This window comes from Zonotrichia albicollis, chromosome 10 (genome assembly GCF_047830755.1).
Source record: "Zonotrichia albicollis isolate bZonAlb1 chromosome 10, bZonAlb1.hap1, whole genome shotgun sequence".
NCBI lineage: Eukaryota > Metazoa > Chordata > Aves > Passeriformes > Passerellidae > Zonotrichia > Zonotrichia albicollis.
The window spans coordinates 2379800-2396511 of record NC_133828.1 but is presented as its reverse complement, the minus strand read 5'-3'; the positions used below and the strand labels follow the sequence as shown (position 1 = coordinate 2396511).

Here is a 16712-nt window from a genome sequence, read left to right as displayed (position 1 = left end):
GGAGCAGTTTGGGGCATCCCTGCTCGTGGCAGAGGGCTGGAATGAGATTGAGATGATTTCAACCCAAACCATTCTGTGATTCCATGATATTGGTAAAAAAAATGTAAAAAACATCATTCAGTATTGATCACTGATTGCCTTAAAGCTTAACAAAAATAACTGCAGGGTAATAGGATCAATAGCTGTTGGGTTTTTACTGATGTTTGCCTCTGTTTTCTGGTGCAGAAACTCCCAGAGAGGAAATTGAGGGGGACATGAAATCTGTGGGGTTTCAGGGAATGGCACAGAAGGTGCCTTGCTTGGAGCCTGCCTCTGAATGCCTGCAACCAAACTGAGGGGTTTAGATACCAGGATTGCAGGAATTTTAGGGTTTTTTCCCTCCTCAGGAAAGGTGGAAGGAAGGATTGTGGTGTCTGAGGGCTCAGAGAGCAGCTCAGTGTGTAAATGTACAGAATTGCAGGAATTTCAGGGTTTTTCCCTCCTGAGGAAAGATGGAAGGAAGGATTGTGGTATCTCAGAGGGGTTCAGAGCAGCTCTGGTCAGTGTGTAAATGTACAGAATTGCAAGAATTTTAAGGTTTTTTCATTTCTGGGGAGAAATGGAAGGAAGGATTGTGGTGTCTGAGGGCTCAGAGAGCAGCTCAGTGTGTAAATGTACAGAATTGCAAGAATTTTAGGGTTTTTTCCATTCTGGGGAGAAAAGGAAGGAAGGATTGTGGTGTCTCAAGAGGAGTTCAGAGAGCAGCTGAGTGTGTAAATGTACAGAATTGCAATAATTTTAGGATTTTTTTTCCCTCCTGAGGAGAAAAGGAAGGAAGGATTGTGGTGTCTGAGGGGTTCAGAGCAGCTCAGTGTGTAAATGTACAGGATTGCAGGAATTTCAGAGTTTTTCCCTCCTGAGGAGAAAAGAAGGAAGGATTGTGGTGTCTGAGGTTCAGAGAGCAGCTCAGTGTGTAAATGTACAGAATTGCAGGAATTTGGGATTTTCCTTTCCTGAGGAAAGGTGGAAGGAAAAAATTGTGGTATCTCAGAGGGGTTCAGAGCAGCTCTGGTCAGTGTGTAAATGTACCAGAATTGCAAGAATTTTAAGGTTTTTTCATTTCTGGGGAGAAGTGGAAGGAAGGATTGTGGTGTCTGAGGGATTCAGAGCAGCTCAGTGTGTAAATGTACAGGATTGCAAGAATTTTAAGGTTTTTTCCTTTCTGGGAGAAATGGAAGGAAGGATTGTGGTGTCTGAGGGGTCAGAGAGCAGCTCAGTGTGTAAATGTACAGGATTGTAGGAATTTTAGGATTTTTCCCCTCCTAAAGAGAAATGGAAGGAAGGATTGTGGTGTCTGAGGGATTCAGAGCGGCTCAGTGTGTAAATGTACAGAAGTGCAGGAATTTCAGGGTTTTTCCCTCCTGAGGAAAGATGGAAGGAAAAATTGTGGTATCTCAGAGGGGTTCAGAGCAGCTCAGTGTGTAAATGTACAAAATTGCAAGAATTTTAGGGTTTTTTCCTTTCTGGGGAGAAAGGAAGGAAGGATTGTGGTGTCTGAGGGGTTCAGAGAGCAGCTCTGGTCAGTGTGTAAATATAGCAGGATTGTAGGAATTTTAGGATTTTTCCTCTCCTAAGGAGAAATGGAAGGAAGGATTGTGATGTCTCAGAGGAGCTCAGAGAGCAGTTCAGTGTGTAAATGTACAGAATTGCAAGAATTTTAGGGTTTTTTCCTTTCTGGGGAGAAATGGAAGGAAGGATTGTGTTGTTTCAGAGGGGTTCAGAGCAGCTCTGGTTCAGTGTGTAAATGTACAGGATTGTAGGAATTTTAGGATTTTTCCCTCCTGAGGAGAAATGGAAGGATTGCAGTGTCTCAGAGGAGTTCAGAGAGCAGCTCAGTGTGTAAATGTACAGGATTGCAGGAATTTTAGGATTTTTCCCCTCCTAAGGAGAAATGGAAGGACTGCAGTGTCTCAGGTTCAGAGCAGCTCTGGTCAGTGTGTAAATGTGCTCAGGCAGCAGTGTTACACACACTAAACATTTACATCTCTCTAATGCTGCTGCTTGAAGAAACAGCCCAGTCTAAGCTGTGTTTGTTTGAAATTTTGTCTTCATGCTGGAGAGCAAGGCCTGCATGTGCTTTTGAAGGAATTACTGGGTAATCACTCTTTGTCAGGGCTCCTTTTTATTCCCATGGCAGCACCTTCTGTTTGCTCCTTTATTTTGTGGGAGACCTTTGCATCGAACAAAGTGTGGCCTTAAAATACTGTGTGTGTTTCAAAAACCATCAGAAAAAAGTGAAACTAGACCAAAAGTTGTATTGGTAATAAATCTGTCAGTAAAAACACTGCTTCAGGTTTAATAAATCCATTTAATTAGCCCAGCTTTTGTATAAAAATCTTCATGGTTGGTATAAAGTTTAAATTTTCCTGGACTTGATGCTCAGCAGAAAGATGAGAGGTTTCCCCCCTAATTTGAAAATTTGCAGAGCAAATCAATCTGTGTGTTTTGGAGCTGTGCTGTTTGAGGAGTGACAGCAGCAGTGCTGAAATCTCTGTTTGAGAGCTGAGTTCTGCTCCAATGCTTTTTGTAGTGAAATGAGAGCTCACACCTGATGTCAGCCTTCCTTGGGAACTCTGATCCTGAATCATCTCAATTCCACTTCCCAAAGGTGCTCTGGGCACCTCACAGCCTCCCTCCAGTGTTCAAAACCACACAATCACAGGGATTTTATTGAGATTTTATTTTTTATTTTTATTAATTTTATTAATTTTATAATTTTATAATTTTGATTTTATTGGGATTTTATTTTTTATTGAGAGCTCTGGGAATCGGGGTGTATTCACCCCAAATCTGACTCCAACCATATATTTAATGATCATGTTTTATACTCTATCCTTACATAACTTTCATGTTAATTATTCAACTTATATTGTTCTAATGTATACATCAATTTAGCCCCTCTCTGAATTTCCAACATAGTTTCTCACTATTCTTCTTATGGTTATATAATAATTACTTTTAATTACTAAACAATCATCACATTAACAATTATATAATTTATCATACTGCTTACACAGGTGCAGTTGATCAGGGAAAGCACAAAGCCCAACATTTTAGATTCTGTTTTTAACTTTTTCCAGGGTTCCACTATCACCAGCAGTGCTGGGCTGTTGGTGCCCAGCAATGAAACCATTTCTGGGGTTTGAATTGCTCAGCACTGCCAAGCTCTCCAAGACACGTTGGGATGGTGGAGTGACAGATTTACTCAGTGTGGAGTAACCCAGGCAGATCCCAGCATTGCATGCTTGTCTTCATTCTAACAGCACTCACTTGGGAGCCTGATTGACTGAATGTTGCTTCATCTGCTGCAGGAGATCCCCAGAGCTGCTCTGATCCTGCAGCAATTGCATGATTTGTGTTGCTGGAAATCTGAACATTTAAAAGGGGATCGTTCATTAACTATCATTTACATATTTTAATGTTTTCTTTCACTCCCCCTTTTTAAAAACACCATTCTGTAGAATTAAAGAGGAGGAAATCTTGTTGTTGAGTGAATTTCTGAGTGGGTAGCAGAGTATGGAGTGCCAGACTGCTGTGTGTGCCAGGCTGCAGTGCCAGGCAGGCACTGGAATGGTGGCACCTTCCCATTCCTGGTGTTGGTCCTGGCACCTTCCCATTCCTGGTGTTTGTCCTGGCATCTTCTCATTCCTGGTGTTGGTGCTGGCACCTTCCCATTCCTGGTGTTGGTGCTGGCACCTTCCCATTCCTGGTGTTGGTGCTGGCACCTTCCCATTCCTGGTGTTGTCCTGCCACCTTCCCATTCCTGGTGTTGGTGCTGGCACCTTCCCATTCCTGGTGTTGGTGCTGGCACCTTCCCATTCCTGGTGTTGGTGCTGGCACCTTCCCATTCCTGGTGTTGGTGCTGGCACCTTCCCATTACCTTCCCATTCCTGGTGTTGGTGCTGGCACCTTCAATGCTGGCACCTTCCCATTCCTGGTGTTGGTGCTGGCACCTTCCCATTCCTGGTGTTGGTGCTGCCCTCTTGGGAATGTTATAACCGTGGGGAGAAGCACCCTGGGGAGCCAAAGGGAGCAGCAAATCCTTTTTGTGTGTCTGTGTGTGTGTTTTTCCCTGCTCAAACCAGTGCTGTTCCAGCTGTGGGCTGTGTGGGAATGGCTGGGGAGGTCCCATGGATCTGGGACAGAGCTGAGCTTGGGTTTCCTGATGATATTCTGCTCTCCCTCCCTCCCCTCAAATCTGGGAGACTTTGGGGAAGAGCAGTAAAAGCAGGATGAAACCTTCACTCCAGGTTCATCTGTTGGGAGGCTGCACTTTTCTCAGTTTGTACTGGGTTTGGAGAACTTGGTTGTTCACTTTCCCCAAGGGCTGTGAGGGTGTGAGGTCAGTCCTGGTGAGGAATGGCACTCCCTGACACACAGAAGGCCTGAGACAATTTTAGTGGTTTAAGTTTTAACATGAAAAGTCTTTTAGCTCTGACTTGCAGCAGTAGCTGGTTGTCACTGAGCTAATTAATAAATTAACAAATACAATTATGTGGGGAATAATCTTTGTGAACTGCTACATTTATTGTGATCTCTGTTTCAGCTGAGGTGATTCTGTGGGATTTGTGACTTGTGGCCCATAAGGATAAAATGAAGGGATGCCTGTTTGGGGAGCCCTCGCTGTTCAGGTGTTATTCTGTGAGAATTCTTCTTCCTGTTGCTCTTAACTTGCTAAACTCCCAACAGCAGGCCAGTGAGTGCTGCTGGGGAGACAGGAATGCTGAAATTTGCTATTCTTTTGACTTTAAAGGCCTGATCTTGCATATGTGTTATTTCTGACAGGTTTGGGTGGGTCTGGCTTTCCCCAGCCCTAATTTTCTGCTGAGGTTATTTTATGAAGTTTGAATGTTTGCCTTTTTCCCAGTCTGGTGGAAGGTGTGGGCTGTGTCTGAACAAAGTTCTCTTCATCTGTTTGTAGTTCATTCAGTGCAGTTTGAAGATTCCCATCAGTCAGGAACTCTAAAAGAAGGAGAGCACAGCTGGGAACAGGGATCCTGCAAAGCCTCTGTGTTATCCTGTAGGAGAACAGTGGCAGGAGAGGCTGGCTGATATTTCAATGACCTGACTTTGTGCAGATATTTCAATGACCTGACTTTGTGCAGATATTTCAATGACCTCTCCCATTTTCCCCTTGCAGGAACATCATTTGCAACGGGCCATCTCAGCACAGCAAGTGTTCAGAGAAAAGAAGGAGAGCATGGTTATCCCAGTCCCTGAAGCAGAGAGCAATGTCAACTACTACAACCGCCTGTACAAAGGGGAGTTCAAGCAGCCAAAGCAGTTCATCCACATCCAGCGTGAGTTCAGGCACTGGGAGGGTTGTGGGGTCTGTCCAGCCCCTCCTTATTTCACCTGAGGAACCTTTCTATCGCAGACATTTTTTCATAGAAATATTTTTTTTCACATTTGTCCATCTTCTGGGAAGCAGAGCCCCAGAAAAGAATGTAAACAATGGTTATCAGCTGCTGTGAAATGTAGCAGGTGCCCCTGTGATTGGCTCATCTTCTGTGTTTCTAATTGGGGGCCAATCACAGAAGCAAGCTCGGAGACAGATTCCCTGCACACAGAACTTTGTTATTCATTCTTTCTGTTCTATTCTTAGCTTAGCAGCTTCTGCAAGCTCTCTCTTTATTCTTTTTAGTATAGTTATAATGTACTATATATTTGATATAAATAAATCAAGCTTTCTGATCAAGGAACAAGATTCTCATCCTTCTCTCACCACAGTGACCGTCTCAGGTCACTGCAATACCTTTGTCTTGTGCTCAGAGTTGCTGCAGTGGGAGCACTCAGAAATCCATTTATAGCTGTAAATTCCAGTGTCTGGTTGAGTTCTGGAAGATTTGAGTTGCTGCTGAAGGTGGTGGGGGTTTTGCTGCTGCCTCTGTCCTGTGCAGCCTCATCCTGGCTCTGGGTTTGCATTATTGTCAGGCAGCCTCACTTTGTGATTTGTCCCTGCTGGTCCTGAGAAGGAGTAACCGAGGCCTGGCTGCCTGCTGGGAGCAGGGGGAGCTTTTCCTGCTCACCTGTTCACTCCAGAGGTCTCTGAAAGTGCAGATGCACAAACCAGAAGGGTTTTTGGGATGCAATCAGCCTTTGTGCTGCTGCTCATAGCAGAGCTCTGGCTGTGCAGCCTGGGGTTCAGGCTTCTTCTTCACTTCTGAGTTTGGCTAAAACTGAACAATTCCATTCCAGCAGAGAACTCTGAGTTTATTTTATAGATAAAACTAAATATTCAGCATGAGCTTAGCTTATGTCTTACAAGATCTCATTAATCTAAGCTTGTGGGCTGTGGGTGAATTCTGCCATTTCTTTTGGTTGATGTTCTGTTGACAAGTGACACTTTTGCAGTTCAGTTGTTCCTTGGCACACAATTGATGTTTGTCCTTTGCAGGATGTGGATCAGGGGGTTATTTGGGCACTTGGATTCCTCCCAGCAGTTACCTTTGTAGCAAAGCCTTTGATTCATTTATTGCATCATTTCTCACCAGTGTGCTGAAATGCCCAATTTTTACTGTTTATTTACAAAATAGGAGATTTTGGAAAGAATGAAATCTCTGTGATGCAACAGAGACCATAGAGGATGGAGAAAAATCAACTAAAAGGAATTTTTTTTTTCCTTAATAAAAGAAACAAACCTGGAAGCAAGGCAGGCTGAGTGAACTGAAACCAAGCTGCTGTGGAGGAATGTATTTTATTCTGTTCTTTGTTGGACACTGCCAGAAACACTGTGAATGCTGTTAATAAACATGTCTAAAAATGTTCAATATATTATGCCAAAGTTTTCTTTGTCTTGTGCAGACTCACAGTCTTTCTGGACAGAGTACAGAAGGTATTTGAGCTGAAGATAAATATCAGATACTGCTCCAAGATAATTTTTCCCACATATTCTGGATGGACTAGGTGTGGACTTAATGCTACATAAACTGCTTAGAAATTGTGTTTTAATCTTAAAGCACAAATAGCAGCAATCCCCACTTTGGCCAGGGAAGTTATGTAAACTGATGGAAAATGCCAGGAGGACACATAATATAATCCATACTTACTTGGGGTATTTCTGGTAAATGATGTTTTGCTGGGATTCTGGTAGTCTAAAATTTTAATATTTTTTACATTCAATTTTTGGATCAGTGATTCCAAGCAGAGAAAAGTTCATTTATTTGTAAAGGCTGGAATTTGAGAATAAGCAAAGTTCCAGTTATTGGTTGACCTCAGTGGCACCAACACAGGTGATGCTGAGCTGAATGTGAAGAAAAAACCTTGAACTGTTAAAATTATTCCAGCATGCTTCATAATTTTCCAAGAATTTTGTAGCATCAATAACATGGAGATGCATCTAAAGTTATTGATAATTAGCAAAGAGATTGAGTTGATAAACTTGGACCTAAATTAGAGCTAAGGGGATGGAAGATGAGTCAGAAACAATGAAACAATTTTCATTAAGTGGGGAATGAACTCAAGTCATCCTTGAAAGGAACTTTTTGGCAGGAGGTTTCTGTTTCATTTTTTGCTTGGGTGACCCTCAGTGTTTGTCAGTTTGGTGCCCAGGCCTGGTGGCTGCTGTGGCACAGGGGTGGCAGGGCTGTGTTTTATGGGCAGGGAGGGCACGAGTGGGCAACCACAGCCTGAGTTTAGTTAGCTGAATGAAACAGGTTAAACCCAGCTGAGTGGAACTTCACTGGGAAACACATTGCATTTGTGTGAGTTGGTATAAACTGGCTCCTGGGCAAGCTCAGGTAAACAAAATAGCAAATCCCTGGGGCAGGTACTGCTGGGAGTGGGTGGGAGCTGCATGTTGGGTTTGCAGCAGCAGTGAGCAAATCCTGAGCATTCCTGGAGAAACTTCCCAACTGGGATGCACCAGCAGCAAATCCTGAGCATTCCTGGAGAAACTCCCCAGGTGGGATCACTGGGGTGGTGTGTTTGCCACAGCAAATCCTGAGCATTCCTGGAGAAACTCCCCAGGTGGGATGACTGGGATGCACCAGCAGCAAATCCTGAGCATTCCTGGAGAAATTCCTCAGCTGGGATCACTGGGATGCACCAGCAGCAAATCCTGAGCATTCCTGGAGAAGCTCCTCAGCTGGGATCACTGGGATGCACCAGCAGCAAATCCTGAGCATTCCTGGAGAAGCTCCTCAGCTGGGATCACTGGGATGCACCAGCAACAAATCCTGAGCATTCCTGGAGAAACTTCCCAACTGGGATGCACCAGCAGCAAATCCTGAGCATTCCTGGAGAAAATCCCCAGGTGGGATTTTTGGGATGCACCAGCAGCAAATCCTGAGCATTCCTGGAGAAATTCCCCAGGAGGGATCACTGGGATGCACCAGCAGCAAATCCTGAGCATTCCTGGAGAAAATCCCCAGGTGGGATTTTTGGGATGTTGTGTTTGCAACAGCAGTGAGCAAATCCTGAGCATTCCTGGAGAAACTCCCCAGGTGGGATTTTTGGGATGCTGTGTTTGCAGCAGCAAATCCTGAGCATTCCTGGAGAAATTCCCCAGCTGGGATCACTGGGATGCACCAGCAGCAAATCCTGAGCATTCCTGGAGAAACTCCCCAGCTGGGATCTGACAGTGCCCTGTAGAAATGCAGGTGTTTTGGAAGAGAAGGTCTGGATTCACCCTAAATCAGAAGAATATCCCAGGATTTGGCAGCAGTGTCCATGTGGGCTGGAGCTTGGGCTGGCTCCCCAGCAGCTCCCCCAGCTGCCCTGGCAGGGCAGGAACAGGACTGGGGATGGATGGATCCATGGATCCGTGGCACAGAAACTCCTGGGTCTTGGGATGGCTTTGGGAGCCAGCTCCTGGGTGGAAAATGGCTTTTTCTGGGGCAACTGCAGTGCACTCAGTGCTTGGGGAAAGAAGAGAAGTGGCGATTGAGGATGTTGCTGAAATTGTTTTGAGGAGTGGTAAATGAAAAATGGACACTGGGAAGGAGGATGCTTCCATGACAATCCAGCTGTGGGTTGATGAACTCCAAGGGAGAAGTGGCAGCCCTGCAGTTCCTGAGGCCCTCACACCTCCCTGGCTGCTGGGAGCTTGTGTCCATCCTGTCTGCACAGAAACACATCCTGCTGTCCCTGCATCCATGTAAACCCCCCTGTCTGAGAGGAGCTGCACTGATAAACACAGGGCACAGCAAACAGAGCATGCTGGTGGCAGGAAAGCATGAGGAGTGGGATGTGTGACCAGGCTGCTGCTGTTCTCACAGGAGTGATGGGGGTTGTTTGAGAAAATGAGACTGGATTTGTTTGGTGATGGCAAGTACCTGTTGATACCTTTTATCTTATCTTGAATGTTTATCAAAGGAGTGAGCAGAAATAGGGAGGGAGCCCTGCTTCCAGCTGAGGAGCACCATGAGGTCACTCAGGGCTCTAGGAGTGAGCTGCCCTCCCTCCTGGAGTGTGGGATCTCAGCACCTCAGGACTGAGGTGTCACCGAGAGCACCCTTGGGGGGCTCGGGAGTCCTGGAATGTTCCAGAAGTGTCTGGGGGCTGGACTTTGATCCTACACAGGAGACGACACCTGTATGAGGACAGGAGGGTTTCACCGGGGTGAATGGTGAAGGGATTGGTTAATTAGAGAGTGAAACACAGGGTTTGGGATTTCTGTACAGGGGGGTTTAGAGAAGTAAGATGGAGGAATTGGGGCGTGTCCTGTCCTTCTTCTCCTCCATCTTCTGTGGTGATGGCGGCACTTTGGGATTGGTCATTACTGAAAGTGCACCGGGCAATAAGGGTGAAAGGTATTGGGGAAAAATGATAAATATTGTACACGTAACTTTGGGTATAAAGATAGGTGACCGCCCGGAGGGCAGGGAGTGTGCTCATGGCTGGCTGCTGAGCAGATCTCTGTCGGGCCAGAGAAAATCTTTTAGATAAACAATTAATGAACACCGAGACCGAGAAAAGAACTGAAGCCTCTTCTCGTCCTTTGAAACGCGGCTGCCCCAAGGCCACCCCGGGCCTTTCCAGGCCCTCCAAACAGCCGAAAACCGGACACTGGAGACCATCACTGATATCCACTGTGTGCTCCTGAGGGTGATTGCTGGTTTCAGGCACTTTTGATTCAATTGTGAGCTTTTGTTTTCTTTTTGCTTGTCTTGGTGTCTCCTGGTTGCCTCTCACTTGATCCTGGTTTTAGGACCTTTTAGTGATTCTTCATTTCCCACTGTGGAAATGAAAGGAAGTTTCCTGGCACTGCTCACAACTTCCAGGTGAACAACATCACATCTTCTGTCCCACATCCTCCTGCTCACTGATATCCTGGCTTGGAAAAACTGCCTGGAAACATTTTGTCCTCAGGGGATTATTGAATTATCTACTGACAGGAAATAGGCTGACATCTTTTCTGATGTGAGACCAACATCTGCCTGAGGGCAAACCAGCTTTTTGTGGACTTGAATGGTTTCCAGCCCACGTGTGAGCAGGGATGTGCTGGAGAGGCAGATGTGATGCTGAAAGCTGCAGTTGAAGCCTCGTGCACAGTGAATTGTTGGAGAGCCCTTGGTCACATGCCCAGTGACAGTGTCTGAAATAAACTTGCCATGCAACTTGTATTACTGAATTCATATTGCCAGCACTTCTTGACACATGCTTACAGCCTGGTATTATTTTCTCCTCAAATGAATTGTTACAGTGTGTGGTAGGTCAGAGAGCTCTTGTGGCACAGCTGGGCAGTGTCTCCTCTCAGAGGTACCAGCTCGAGCTGAAGATGCTGAGGAGCTGCTTTTTAGCCCTTCCCAGCCTCATCTGGCTGAGTTTCTGTGTCTGAATAAACCAATAAATAAATAAACACTGGTAGTGCTTTAGCTCATTTATTGCACTGGTTCACAGGGAGAGAGTGGTGTTGGGCAGGGCTGAGGTGTGGAAGGACACTGCTGACCACCTGTCTAAACTGGGATTTATTTTAAAGACTTTTTAGGGGTTTTCTTTTGCCTCTGGTTTGCCAAGTTTTTGTTTTAAGATGCCCTCAAAGCACACAGGGCAGCTCAGCAGCAGAGGTTTTTAAATTAGCACGTGGTATAGCCACAAGTTAAGAGCATGGAGATAAGATAGTGCTGGTTGTCTGTTAAGAATAGAAGATATTTCATCAGGCCTATAACTGCTGGTATTGCAGTGCTGGTGGAGTTACTGTTCCTGCTGTGTCACCCCTTCAGGGTTTTATTAGGTGTACAATTCATGTTTCTATTAACAGCTCTTACTGCCATGTGCAATTCACTCATATTTGTTGTAAAGTTTTATTCCTGTTGTGTTACCTGAATGGGAACTTCCTTCTGCTTTTAGTAGCACCAGGCACTTTGTCAAGTATGGAAATTAATTAGCACAATTAGTAATAAAGACATGAGAACTGACTGTTTGAAGTGTCTGAAGGAATTGTCAGGCTCTGCATCCACAGCTGAGGTGCTTTTGGAGAAGTAACAATTGCCATAGGATTGGGCTGAAATTTCCACAGTTACATAAAACCAGAAAAAGTTTAGTCTGTTAAATATTTTAACACTTTAGGTTTGGTGTACTGTTTAAAAATCTGCAGCAAAAATTATATTGAGACTTCAGTGTAAATGCTTTTTCTCCAAATCTGAAATTTGATTGGAAATGGTCTTGGTTCTTATTGTCCTACCATGATATTCTGGAGGAGCTGTATTATATCAGTACTGTTAAGCATCTTTACTCTTGTTTTGCAAAGATACATCAAAGTTTCTGTGCCTACCACCCCTTCAAATGAAACTTCTGGGATTCCTTCCATATTGGAAGTTGGAGACAAGCAACTTCTCCCTGCTGTGTGTTACTTGGGGAAACCTTTCAGCATTTAAAAAGTGTTCTGGCAGAGAAGGGCTGGAATTTGCTCAGTCATTTTTGGTTTCTGTGTGCCCAGAGTGTGTTACTCACCCAGCATTTCAATTTCTTGTGTTGCAGCCTTTAATCTGGACAATGAGCAGCCAGATTATGATATGGACTCTGAGGATGAGACCCTTCTGAACAGGCTGAACAGGAAGATGGAAATCAAGCCACTGCAGTTTGAGATAATGGTTGACAGGCTCGAAAAAGCCAGTTCCAGTCAGGTATGGGGGGAAGAAATCATAAAATGGAGGTTTTGCTTTCCTGGGGGGTGCTTGGTTTTATTTCCTGCTAGCAGGAGAAGTGTGTTTGTGTGAGTGTGCAGTTTCACAGAAATCACATTGCTGTCTCCTGTGTCAATATTGGTAACTTCACATCAAACTGGTGGGGAAGGAGCTTTTGGGGTTGCAGGGATTGATTTTAAATTTTAATTCCTGACCACAATGTGTTAAAGACACAGCTTGTTACAGCACAGTTGGTATGGAATAAGTTTGTGATGATCAGGAGGTGCAGAAATGGCTACAAACCAAAAATCCAAATTTTGGTACACTTGTTTCTGCTGGATTTGACACTGGTTGGTTTTTGAGGGTTAGAAGCACAGACAGAGAATTAACCTGTACCAGTGTTAAATGAGAACCTGAGGTGTTCCAGGAGGGCAGTGTCTGGAGAGGGCTCTTACAGCCCAAAATATTCACTGCAAAACTAAACCTGGGGATCACTTTGTGGAAATCAGGTTTGAGCAGGAGCAGTTATTGCCCAATCAGGTGAGACTTGGTGGGAGGGAAAAAACCCAAAATATTCACTGCAAAACTAAACCTGAGGGGATCAGTTTGTGGAAATCAAGTTTGAGCAGGGGCAGTTATTGCCCAGTGAGATGAGACTTGGTGGGAGGGAAAAATCCCAAAATATTCACTGCAAAACTAAACCTGGGGATCACTTTGTGGAAATCAAGTCTGAGCAGGGGCAGTCATTTCCCAGTGAGGTGAGACTTGGTGGGAGGGAAAAAACCCAAAATATTCACTGCAAAACTAAACCTGGGGATCACTTTGTGGAAATCAGGTTTGAGCAGGGGCAGTTATTGCCCAGTGAGGTGAGGCTTGGTGGGAGGGAAAAAACCCAAAATATTCACTGCAAAACTAAACCTGGGGATCACTTTGTGGAAATCAAGTTTGAGCAGGGGCACTTATTGCCCAGTGAGGTGAGACTTGGTGGGAGTGAAAAAACCCAAAATATTCACTGCAAAACTAAATCTGGGGATCACTTTGTGGAAATCAGGTTTGAGCAGGGGCAGTTATTGCCCAGTGAGGTGAGACTTGGAGGGATGGAAAAATCCATTGTGGGATCCATGGCTCTGCCTCAGTTCCTGAACCTGGTTTAGTTCAGTGCTGTCTGTTAAAATGCCAAAATATTGAATTTTTCTCTGTCTTAGAGCAACTTCAGAAAGGCAGAAATTTCTTACTATGCTAAGAAAATGGGAATGAAGGGAAAAATAGGGAATACACTGGATGATACTTGTTGAACATGCACTTGGGCTTGTTGGAGCTTTGATAAATTCACCTCTGTTCTGGGTCTCAGTTCAGGCCATTCTAGTGCTCACTTTTCATGTTCAGTATTCACCCCTCTAATGCTGGTTTAAGTTAAATTTAAGATTTGAAGCTGCTTTTCAAAAATAAAATATTACAAGAGCACAAGTTTTTCTCTGTAGCCACAAGCAGCTCTTGCAGGTTATTGGGGCCTGGGCAGGGCAGGGCTGGTGGGGTTTGGGTGCTGCTCCCAATTCCCTGGAATATTAAATTTATAAATGCCTGATCCCTGGAATATTAAATTTAGGATGTTGCTGGGAATGCCTTCCCTGCCCAGAGGGGTTCCAGGCTTTGCTCCTGGGCATTTCTACCAGGATTCTGCATCTGCAGGCAAACACAGGCTCAGCTTCACTTTCCCAGCTGTGCACACAAGGCTGAGGTGATTTTGTAAAAAAATTTTTATGTTTTTCATTGTAATTTTTTAAAAAATTATTTATTATATTTTTATAAGAAATATGTTCATGGAAAAATGGAACAAAAGACAAAACTGAAATTATTTCTAAGCAATACTTTTTTCCTTCTTTTAAAAAAGAACAGTTCAGTGCTTTTTAAATTCTACCACAGATTGCAAAGGTTTTATTCTGCTTGGGCTGGAGCTAGCACTTGCAGAGTAGCCATGGTTACACTCAGGATTTCCTTATTTTCCAAAATGTGTTGTTTCCTTTTTTTGCTTCTCCTAACGTAGGGACGAGATTAAAGTTTGACACGTTGCAAAAGTGCAAATTAAGTTGTTCAGTTGTTATTTTTCAAATTATGGGGCAGATGAAGTGCTGCCTTTTTTTTTTTTTAAGTAATACTAAGTGCTATTTTCTTTTTGTTTAATGAATGGGTTGAAGATGATATGAGCCTGTTAATCTAATGTACTTTTTAGTGATACTTTTGCATTTATTTCGAGTCTGATTTCCATATAAGAAGCTGAACACAGATTTATTTTTTATCTGTAAGTGATCTGTGTAGAACTAGCACCTACTGAAATAACTCAGCAAACAAGTGAACATCCTTGTGTCCCCAGGCTGGAATGAACAGGGATGGGCATTGTCCTGTTCTATCACAAAGTAAACATTTGGGGGGAAAATAATTCAGAAATAAATTGGCTTCTAGGGGAATCAACATTCAACTGCAAAGAATTACACATTAATAAAGATTAACCAATAAGAAACTTCTTTTGTTTGTGATTCCCAAATCATGACCTGCAGACTGCAGTAAGTTCTCTCATCCTGTACCTGTAGTTGTTTCAAAGTGTTTTCAGATTGATGAAAGACTGATGGGATTCTAGACTATTGGATGAAGGAGATGCTGCTGGTTCAGCAAAGTTGGGAGCACAAACTTGGTGACTTCAATTCCCATGAATGTTTTTTCATCCCCTTACTCCGGTGCCGGAACACAACCAAGTGTGCCCAAGGGGTGTGAGTGTGGTGGCTTTGCCTGCAGCCCCATGTGAGCTGGCTGTCCCTGTTCCCCTGCAGCTGGTGACCCTCCAGGAGGCCAAACTGCTGCTCAACGAGGACGATTACCTGATCAAGGCTGTCTATGACTACTGGGTGAGGAAGCGCAAGAACTGCCGGGGGCCCTCGCTCATCCCGCAGATCAAGCAGGAGAAGAGGGATGGCTCCACCAACAACGACCCCTACGTGGCCTTCAGGAGGAGAACTGAGAAGATGCAGACCAGAAAGGTGACTTGGCAGGCTCTGCTGTTGGAATTGTACATTATTCCCTTGGTAGGGATAATTTGGATCCCTGTCCAGCATCTTGCAGGGGACGAGTTACTGTCCATCCATTTTCCATAATGTCCATCCATTTTCTGAGCTGAAACCCAGAGCAATGCTTGGCACACAAACAACCTAACCTGCTGGCTTGGCAGCTTTCCTTTCTGTGGGAAACAATTCCCAGGTTTTGTATTTGTAGCACGGAATGATTTGAACCAGGAAATCTGTAATCACACCTGCACAGCCTTACTGTGTGTGGAATCAAGGTATAGACTTGAATTCCTTGTTCTGACAAACTTCCACTGGCTTGATCACAAATCTGAGCAAAACATGCAAAGTTCTTCTCAGTTCACTCTTCAAACTGGGTTTTTTTTTGCTTTTTGGGGCTTTGTTTGCCAAGTAGGATCTGCTTTAGGAAAAGCTGCTTTGGAGTGTCCTCATGAGCCTGGTTTGCAGCAGCATTATGTAACTTTATTTTTGTAGTTTGGGCCTCTCGGCTTTTGCTTTGGACTAAAAATTGGTTTCATCTCTCCACAGAACCGAAAGAACGATGAAGCATCTTATGAGAAGATGTTGAAATTAAGGAGGGAGTTTAGCAGAGCCATAACAATTTTGGAGATGATCAAGAGGAGAGAGAAAACAAAGCGGGAGCTGTTGCATTTAACGTTGGAAGTTGTGGAGAAAAGGTAAAATCCCAGATTGTAAAAGCCAAGGTTTAAAATTTTCCTTAAATGGCTTTGAAATCATCTCTCAGTATTTATTGTAGCAGCATAAACTTCAAAAATTAAAAGAGAAGAGGATGGAAGACACTGGTTTGTGTCTCTCAGACACTTCCCAGTGGAAATGCAGCCCTATATTTTCAATTCTGCTTTTTTCAGGTACCATTTGGGTGATTATGGAGGTGAAATCCTCAATGAGGTGAAGCTGAACAGACCTGACAAAGAGCTGGGCACAACTCCATCATCTCTCCACAATGGCAGCCACCACAAAGTTCAAGAATGTAAAGTTAAGGTGAGATTTTTTTTCCCTGCCATGAATCTCTTGTTCCTGGGATCATCATTCCTTTGGGATCATCATCCCTTTGGATGTGCTTTGAATTCAGACCTGTCTCTGAAGAAATAACCTGAAATATTAGGAGTTAAAATGCCTGGGGGTGAGGCTGAGAGTTGAAGACCTGTGGAAATTTGTATTTAGCACCTGCGACACCTAGTGGTGCCAGAATTCCACACAGAGCCTGGAATTCATCCCGGAATTTTGGCATTCCTCTGTTCCTCCTCTGCTTCCCAAGCCCAGCTCCATTTGATGGGTGTTAATCCAGGGTAAATTTCAACACTTTTAAAACTGCATTGCTGCTTCTCCTTCAAATGGAGAATTTTGCAAGTGAAATAATCTTTTCAAATGGGAGCTTTGAAGTTTAATAACATTTGTGTTCAAGTGGACAGTTCAGTATCGATGGAATAATTGCTCACTGCAGAGGGTTTATGTGAGAAAAATCTTAAGTAGCCAACCCAAATACCATCACATCTGTTCAAAAGTGTCA

General features: G+C 44.1%; 1 protein-coding gene across 2 annotated transcripts in view; it reads left to right on the top strand.

Annotated features, from left to right (window-relative positions):
- The window catches only part of EPC2 (enhancer of polycomb homolog 2), a 48466-nt gene that overhangs the window by 11176 nt on the left and 20578 nt on the right, over positions 1-16712 (top strand). For both annotated transcript variants that reach the window (XM_074547844.1, XM_074547845.1), the window contains exons 2-6: positions 5180-5339; positions 11962-12107; positions 14933-15139; positions 15710-15858; positions 16051-16183. In XM_074547844.1, coding sequence (XP_074403945.1) covers positions 5180-5339; positions 11962-12107; positions 14933-15139; positions 15710-15858; positions 16051-16183 — 795 coding nt within the window. The remainder of the gene's footprint in view (positions 1-5179; positions 5340-11961; positions 12108-14932; positions 15140-15709; positions 15859-16050; positions 16184-16712) is intronic.